The sequence below is a fragment of the Cicer arietinum genome, chromosome 5, assembly GCF_000331145.2.
Source record: "Cicer arietinum cultivar CDC Frontier isolate Library 1 chromosome 5, Cicar.CDCFrontier_v2.0, whole genome shotgun sequence".
Lineage (NCBI taxonomy): Eukaryota > Viridiplantae > Streptophyta > Magnoliopsida > Fabales > Fabaceae > Cicer > Cicer arietinum.
Window position 1 is genome coordinate 54502939 of NC_021164.2, and position 9162 is coordinate 54512100.

Consider the following 9162-nt stretch of genomic DNA (forward strand, 5'->3'; position numbering starts at 1 on the left):
GTTAATTCTATATAAATCATTTGTATAAACTACATTAGATTTTGTGAAAATAAGTTACGTATATCACAAGTTTTTTTCTGAGGTGACAAAAAAAAAAGTTTTTTTAAACACTTGTAAAATTTTCATCATAATAATATAATAATAACCTCTTTCAAACGCCTCTTTATGATTTACAAATTACAACTCTTCGCAAATAAAGTCAATCATAACAATCGAATTGTTAATTGAGAATTTTTGGGGAGGGTTATATCTAATAAGGATTTTAGCTTTGCAGTTCACATTACGCGTTAGAAGTTCACTTAATAAGAGTTTGAGTGGCGCCAATTACAAATGATAGTCCATTTGATGTTTTTTTCAACAAAACTTCACACGAACGTAATGTCTGTATCGTAATCACTCGATTTGATTTTAATTGTTTTCGCCTAACTTTTCATGGATTATCCTATGGAAAGGCCAAACACAAACGGAATATAGAAATAGAAAGTACTATTCTTGTTTTACCATTTAAAAATTCCATTACAGCTTGTTGTAAAAACGTCTGGGTGCTAATCCTCAACTTTTTGTAATCTCTTATTTTGAAAATACATACGTAACCATTTTAACACCCCACAATCATTTATTGAAATAAACTTTGAAAGTATCAATACGAAGATAGATGGAGGGAAACCCAAGATGCTAAGGTAGCATTTCCTCAAATATATCCAAATCCACCTATCCAAACGGGTACTTTAAACAATACTCGATGCTAATGCAAACTAGGCAAAGAAACTATGCGTAACAAGTACCAAAATTCCGTTAACAGAAACCCAAAAAAATAATTATCTATCTTCCTATAGACACTACAATAAAAGTCCATAAATTCGTGTAGACCTTTGTGCACAACTAGAATAATTAAAATCTAGTAACTGTACTAAATAACTTCTGTAAAATGAATGTCAATTTTGGGGACAAAAGGATCTAACAAACTTCAAATTTGTTCAGTCTCAATAGTTACATAGTGAATTGAACTCCAAGCTGACCAACATGTTATTGCCGTCGGCTCATATCATGAACAAACAAACCTGTGGTTCCTCAGTTGAAATCCCAAGAAGACAATTCAGATCATCTGCTGGACCATCCGATGAACAACTTGCTCCGAAGTGTAACATAACAAAGGAAACAGTATCAGTCATCTGCATGTCAAACCTTGATGGGTTCGTATTTCTCCCCAACAGTACCGCCCTTTTGTTTTTGGAACTGTATATAACGCATAGTAGTGGCTAAAAAAGCATCAGCAGATGGATCTGGAGTTGCAGAGTCACTTTGCATTTCATTCATAATTAACTCAATTAGACCCTGGATAGATGCAACTGTGACTTGTGGGTTCCCCTTCTCAAAGAAGTAAAGATACCTTGCAAAAACACACACACATATCATCATTCCATTTTACTATCGAGAAGCAAATAAAGACAACCCTGGCTTAGGATTATGGATGTTAATCTTACTTGTTCAAAATCTCAATGAAAAGCATTACTGATCCAGTGCTACCTCGTGCTGCATTTGCCATTTGTTGTGCAGCATTTGCAATCCTTAAAGCCCGCTTAAGGCATAGTAGAACTCTGGTTCAAAAATACATATATATATAAGAATATGACAAAAACAGTAAGAATCATGATAAGACAAACAGAATTAAATTCCCATATTCCTTTTCAAACTTATGAGATATCTTCTCTGAAACACAGATATTGACACGACACTAACATGTTGACACCGGTAATAATTTAAAAAAAAACAAATTAATTGAATGTAAATAAGGTGTCGGTGTCACATCGGTGCTGGACATCGAGACGTGTCTGACACCGAGGCACGCCTTCGATTAAAGGTGTCGGTGCTACAGAGAATATCCCACATCCCTTCTTTCTTTTTTCTTTTCCCGCATTTCCAGAGTATGATCAGAGTTTGCAGTCACTGAGCAAATATTTTCAAAAACTTCACTTCCATGAGGGGTAGCATTGTTGGATTAAACCACTCTTATCTACTCCAGGTTACATGCTCCCTCTAGCCTTGATTATAAGCAAAAATAACTAACTACACACTAATTAAGAAATTTAATTAAATGCAATTATTACTCTTGATCATATAAAATATATAAGTGCATTTGAGACCAAAGGGAGTCTTGCATAATTCTAGTAGTTGCCGAAAATGGTATAGACAACGATAGGATTATTTGGACATACAAACAATTGAAATTTATGTACAACTATTAATGTTCAACTAAAGAGAAACTAGGAAAAGCACTAAACAATCTTCCAAACAGAGCAATGCAGGGAAACAAGCATTCCTCAGAACTTCAGAAGTCTGAGATCTCCTAGATGTTATATCAATAGAAAATTAGAAACAGACCTTTCTCCATCTTTCATATTATCATGATCATCAACCCAAAACAAATGTGAGCAGGCATACACAGCTCTGCATTGATCTGGCTTCTTTAAAAGCTTTGCTGAATACTATCCGATGAAAAAGCACCAAAAAGAAGATTCAGTATAAGTCAAATATACATCAAACGCTGCATAAATAAAAAGATTTTAATAATCACCCCTGTGGCCTTGTGAGTTAAAGTATCTCTGTTCTCAACACCAAAGACATGCATCCTTTGAAGAGTTCCTATTATTAAATGGATAGCTGTAACCTGTGCTCTTGAATCCTGGTATAACAACACGAGTTTGTAATTGAGTATGGCTAAGCCAAAAAAATTATCATGAACATTACTCTTCCAAAACTATACTTACTCCATGAAAGGAAAGGGGGTTTTGTGTGTGAGCTGGTAGGAATTAGTAAGGGTTATAGGTTAAGACTTACAGAAATTTCTTCTTCATATAGAATATACGCTTGGGTGAAAAATTCATATGCAACTGGTTCCAACTCACAGTCATTTGCAGCCTTAGTGGAAGAAAAAATACATCAGAAAATATAGTTTGAAATATCATTTAGATATGCTAAGAACCAAATATATTCCAGTACCTCAGCACATTGTAAGCACAACTGCAATGCTAACTCTGGTGCCAGGACACCTGACAGAGTCTCGATGGTCTGAGATAGAAAAGATAAAAATATCAAGTTAACCAATCAACTACACATAATCTTCCAAGAATATGCCGATTTATCACAAACAAAGAACAAAGAAGAGACAATCTGTCAATTTATATTGCTTTTGTTTAGCCTACCAGTTGCTCTACCAACAAATCCTCAAAACCTCAGTATTATTATTAAACAATAACTAACTATTTATATGCAATTAAGTTGATGCAAGTCACATTTTAAATAAAAAAAAAAAAAAAGAGCATGTGTTCTTTGTATATTACCTGATTTAAAAGCTGGAAGATTTTCTTTGGTGATGTTGATGCATCATCTCCAAAAGGATTTTCTTCTTGACCGTGACCTTGCAACTGCCTGACCAACTGTATACAGTAAAGTACATACAGTATATAAATAATAAATTATTTTACTGGACTCTGTAGAAAAAGATAAGCAACTGAGTTGTAGACAGTCAGTCATTCATTTTCTATCAGGTAAAATGGACACAGGGAACCACATAATCAAGAAAGCATGACTAACATCAAATAGTCATAGCATTTTGGTTTAATTTAGTTATAATGACTCATTGTGCCAGTTCATTTAGATCTAAATCCTAATTAATCACCTCATCAAGTCAATGACATATTACATTCAACCTTAATATAAAACTAGGCCAAAATGCAAAATTGGTCTGGTCTCTACCCTATGCCATTGCTGCCAGCATTATCAATTCATCATTATGTAAGCAACAAACAAGGTAAAACAGTGTAAAATAGAAGCAGCAGACTAATCAAAATGTTCAAGCCAAACCTTTAAAGAAGAAAAAATAAGAGGTGGAACAGTGAAAGGCAGACGCTTTGATCCTCCAGTCAATACGTGCTTCCTCACAGTTTCAATGATCTGCAATTTAGTGCATGTCCATTCAAATTTTAAGTAAAAGTTGAACCCATGAACTTTAACATGAATCCCCTCCAAAATAGGGGATAAACCATGAAATATGCAGTCATGAGCAACATATCAAACATCATTCCACTGAAATTAGAAACATTAAAAATCACAGATAAGCACTCATACTCACATGAGAATGAGACCAGATACAATTCATGTAAAAAGTAAAAATGTTAAAGAGGTTAAACCTAAGTTAAAACCAAATCCATTTCAGTGCTTGTAAAAGATTTATTTTATTTTTTACAAGGTTATCTGAATGTATTGTAGAATATGAAGGAGGAAAAAGAGAAACAGAGAAAATGATAGTTTCTACAAAACTGAATTATGACATTCTGAATTATGGAGTCAGCTAAAACTATCAACTTCAGTTCGAAAGAGGAAAATTACAGCAAAAAACCAAGAACACAAATTTCTTTTTATTTTGGTCATAACTCAACAAACAAATATCAGCAATTCACCTTAAACATCTCTTCTGGATCATCATTATAAAGCATCTGGATTAGGCGTGCAACAGAATTCTGCTCCTCTTTGAAATCATCTTCATCCAACTATGGAGAGAGGGAAAAAATAAGAAAAACACAAGAAAGGATCACAAGAATAAGGAAAATCTTATCTTTTAATGAAATGTACAACATTTTATTATAAAAGGTGTCATGTAATAGGAGAAGTCACAATAACAGATATTGTAAAAAATAGCCTAACAGGATTAGTCATGGTACTGAAATGACCTCATCATTAGGAGTCCCGTCAGAATCCTTGATAAGCCCCTTTATCAGTTCAAACAATGCTTCCACCTACAAATAAACCAAGTTATGTTAATAAGAATTCATACCAAACAGCAGATCAAAAAGTAAAATAACACATACCTTGTCTGAAGTAGAAATGCGCGTTCCATTTTTCATAATGCTTTGAATAATAACAGTGGCCATGACCTTATTAGTTGGAATGTCAAGGTATTCCATTACACGAGGATAGTTTGAAAGCTTCAAGGCAGTCATTATATCATTATATTTCTCTAGTGGAGCGCTTAATAAAGCAACAATCTGCTTTGTTGCCTTCTTGTCCTCAATTTTACCTTTGCCAGAGAGATTTTTCACACATGCTCCCTAACAAGAAGTATACATAGTCAAACATGGATTTTTTGGAAAATCTATGAGTAAGTCTGCTTCCTTAATTGAAAATAATCAATAACACTATGCACATTAATTAAATGCAATAACTATTTTCTGACAAATAAAATATTATCAAAATGACTGTCATTCTTTGAAAGGAAAGGAAGTATTGCCATGGGTTAACGAAATAAAATAATGTCAATGGCTGCATACTGATCAGATTAAACATATGAATCAATAAGTAAACACGAATGTGCACAAACAGTTTAAGATGAAACATACCAAGACTTGATCTGCATAATCTAGTCGATCAGGGTGGACATGAAGAGTGAACGTAAGAAGAGATGAATACAATGTTACAACTCCAGCAGTGGGCATGTCAGGCTGTGCCTCTATCACCTGTATAACAATTTAGGAGCTCAGATTTCACAATTCATGAGGCATGAGCATAACAACAATAACAGTGAACCATAGATAGACAAATGCAAATCAGAAGAAGGCAACAGAAGACAATTTTGACATTCAAATACAAAATGAGAATGTAAAAAATCATGCTTTATAATCAAACATTGAAGTGATGAGATATGAAAGAATTATATTTAGATAAGACAGAGTATAAAAGGAGAGAGAAAGAATCAAGAACAACTATGGTATTTTATTCCCCATAAAATGGAATATCGCTGACAATCTGACATATGCATAGACATAAATATTATCTTAAACATATCTCATCATATCATACTATCTTTTGGGAATAACTTTCATACTTTATTATGTTTCATGATTTGTTTTAATAATAGTTAGAATTAGGAGTCTAGTAATGGTATAAATATAGAATATTGACCAGTGCTTTGTTTTTAATATCAGATAGTTAAGATACATAACAATATTATAAGTTAGAGTTTATTCTTACTGGGTCTAACTCAGTCCCACAAACATCTAAGGTGAGGATTGTCCGATCTTTATAAGCTCCATTTAATCCATATCTATAGACAACGAGGGACTTGAACATTTCTCCACACAGCGTATTGGTTCTATGTGTGGACAATACAAGTGGCCCAACAATTAATCTAGAATAAGCTCTAAAGTCATCTTAGATTTTGGACCAGATTCAACCCCATAGTAGGATGAGGATTGTTCGTAGTTTAATAGCTTTGTTAAAGTCATATGCTGGGCTTTTCTCTAGTAATTTTCTATTTACCTTCTGTATTTAAATCCCTATAAGCTTCATCAATCATAAAATATGATGAACAAGCAATATTATACCTATTTCTTTTAACTTTATTTTTCCTTTCAATAATAGCACATTAAGAACTTTATCCTTTCAATTTGAATTTGTACTTCCTAGAAAGTCTATTAATTGTCTCTGGTTATATGTGTGTTGGTTGCGAAATTACACAAACCATGGCTGCTTAACTTTTAGGCAGTGAGCAAGCATATAGTTATAAATGTTTTCAGTACATGACTATAATATCTAAGATCTATCGAACCAAAAATATACCTTGCCAATTGCATTGCTTAATTTGGAAAATGCTTCCACCTGCAAAAACTCGGGCAAAACCTCTGTACTTGAAGCAGCATAATTCGAAAGTCTTTCCATTAACTGGGATAGTACAGTCTTGATGTCAACAGATGGCTGAAAAATACGGCAACAAAAAAGACAGAAAGCAACTGAGTGACAATACCTACTGGATTTTCAGAATAAAATTGTCATAGATATTTTGGATGCAATTTTTCATGGTTCTGAACAAAACAACTACTCTGAATCATGTGTTAATCAATTAATCTAGAGTGAAAAACAAATAGTATGTTTAGTTATTAAAACCATGGCACTATACATAGATTGGTTCTCCTGAGAGGCAAGGTCACTTTATTTTTCCCAGGTAACAGGCGCCAAATATCAGTCAAATAATGCTGAAGCTAATTTATTTTAATTGAACTGATTAATGTGCCATCAGTAGACCTTAAAAGTATAAATTTAAAAACTAGAACATAACATAAAACACAGCATTAACAGTAAAAACATCTGCAAATAAGGGCAACAAAATATGGTTATGTTGGCTTCCATCTGTTGCATATGGTTGATCACAAACGTCCGAATCATTTAATTTAATGCAAGTTTCAACTTAAAATCAGATTTTTTTAGGAAACTTTTGGCGATGCCAAATGCAGCCTCCTCAAGTTCACCCCAATAAATATTTGCTTAAAAAAAAGCCTCTCCTCAAGTTCTAACTGTATAGGTATTACAGCCAGTGAAAAAGTTTGAAAACTCAGATGATGTGCCGACTGCTAATCAATACATAGCCGTTTCCTTTAGTATCTCTAATTTTCCGAGATTGTTTGGTAAATATGTTGCTCATATTTTATTGGTGTTTCTTCGGAACCCTCTTTGATGAATAAAATTTCACTATTTTGGAAAGAGAAGAAAAAGCATATACATATCAAGGCATCCTCCAGAAGTAAAAAATAAAATGCAAGCTCACTAACCTGAAGCTGAGGGTAAGCACTCAACAACACGTCAAGAGTTTGCAAGTGATACTCATCAGGGAAGACTTGAATTATGCAATCCATCAAGTAGAACTGGGCCAACTCATCTTTGCAATTCACGACCTGTCCAATATAATTGAAGGAAAGGAACCATTTACCCGATTAGAAAGTGAAACATATCTTTGACAATTAGAAATAGAATATAATTTTTTATAAACAAAAAGAGTATACCTGCTCCAGTACTCTAGGCAGCACAACCTCTTTGTACATATCAAGGTCAACACCCTCTATCTGACTAAGAACATGAAGATTCTTCCCAACCTAATAATGTATCAAGGATAAAAAAAAAGCAAGAGAAGCCTTCTATAAGCATTGGGTCATGTATACAATGCCATTGTAGTGAAGCAAACCAGTAACAGGCTTTGGGTATTACAAGATCACGCAGCTCACTCCTTTCCTTTTCTCGCTTCTCCTTCTCCCTGGAAGGCCCCTGCAGACCAGAAAGCCCGACAGCAAGCCTCAACTCAGGGTCAGCTAAGAGTATGAATTTATCACATGCATTACTACACCTGCATGACCAGAAATCATGCCCTCATGACATGCAACTATTGTGACGACATGCAACTATTGTGACGACATGCATGTCCAAACATGAGAGCATTAACAATGTGCAAAAAGTTTCAACCAACCTGATGGGTGCGGATAGTAGCTTCGCCCTCACCCTCACCCTCACCAAACCCTCACCCTCACCTCTGCAGAAATACGGAGAAGAAAGGCGATGCACAGGAATTCGATTCCTCTGCACCCTTTCAACCCTTGCCCACTAACCACCCCTTGTCACCCTTCCATCACCAGCACCTTCACCCACATCCTCACCAGCAGCAGCAATATCAGCACCAGCACCCTCACCGGCAGGCTCAACCACAACAGCAGGCGCCTCATGCACCTCAACCTCACCCACATCCTCACCAGCACCCTCACAGGCAGGCTCAACCACAAAAGGCGCCTCAGGCGCCTCAGCCTCACCGGTAGGCTCCGGTAGCCTCACCAAACTCATATTCTTCATCATCTTCTTCAGGTGGAGGAGGATGAGGATCGAAACCTTCGAGGGGAACTTGAGAGTGTCCCGTGGCCTTCTTATAGTTCTTCCTCTGCGGAAATACGGAGAAGAAAGAGAGTGTCCCATGTGCATCGCCTTTCTTCTCCGTATTTCCGCAGAGGAAGAACTATAAGAAGACCACGGGGACACTCTCAAGTTCCCCTCGAAGTTGTCGATCCTCATCCTCCTCCAACTGAAGAGGATGATGAAGAATATGAGTTTGGTGAGGGTGAGGGCTCGCCTACTGTTGAAGGCGAGGCTGCCGGTGAGGGCGAGGCTACCGATGAGGGCGAGGGTACCGGTGAGGCTGAGGCGCCTGAGGCGCCTGCTGTTGTGGTTGAGCCTGCCTGTGAGGGTGCTGGTGCTGATATTGCTGCTGGTGAGGATGTGGGTGAAAGTGATGGAAGGGTGCCAAGGGGTGGTCAGTGGCCAAGGGTTGAAAGGGTGCAGAGGAATCGAATT

The 9162-nt window shown here is 36.0% G+C and overlaps 1 protein-coding gene across 2 annotated transcripts; it reads right to left on the bottom strand.

Annotated features, from left to right (window-relative positions):
* Positions 1-656: 656 nt before the first annotated feature.
* LOC101504801 (vacuolar protein sorting-associated protein 35A-like) lies at positions 657-8767 on the bottom strand. Of its 2 annotated transcripts, none has more exons than XM_004516547.4 (17): positions 8291-8767; positions 8035-8091; positions 7833-7922; positions 7602-7724; positions 6616-6750; positions 5397-5513; positions 4869-5108; positions 4731-4796; positions 4461-4550; positions 3865-3954; positions 3342-3437; positions 3001-3069; positions 2839-2919; positions 2576-2683; positions 2383-2486; positions 1485-1598; positions 657-1390 (listed from the first exon to the last, which is right to left on the bottom strand). In XM_004516547.4, exons 3-17 carry the CDS (start codon positions 7869-7871, stop codon positions 1180-1182), a joined length of 1683 nt encoding a protein of 560 aa, XP_004516604.1. In that variant the 5' UTR covers positions 7872-7922; positions 8035-8091; positions 8291-8767; the 3' UTR covers positions 657-1179. The 2 variants fall into 2 exon arrangements, with proteins under 2 accessions (XP_004516604.1, XP_004516603.1); XM_004516546.4 differs by having other exon boundaries at positions 8035-8170; positions 8291-8421.
* Between the last annotated feature and the right edge of the window lie 395 nt (positions 8768-9162).

Coding starts and splice junctions, on each gene's coding strand:
- LOC101504801 (XM_004516547.4), bottom strand. CDS start 7,871: ATGTACAAAGAGGTTGTGCTGCCTAGAGTACTGGAGCAG. Junction 3,438..3,864: donor TTATTTTTTCTTCTTTAAAG/GTTTGGCTTGAA, acceptor TACTGTATACAG/TTGGTCAGGCAGTTGCAAGG. Junction 2,684..2,838: donor TATATGAAGAAGAAATTTCT/GTAAGTCTTAAC, acceptor TTGTTATACCAG/GATTCAAGAGCACAGGTTAC.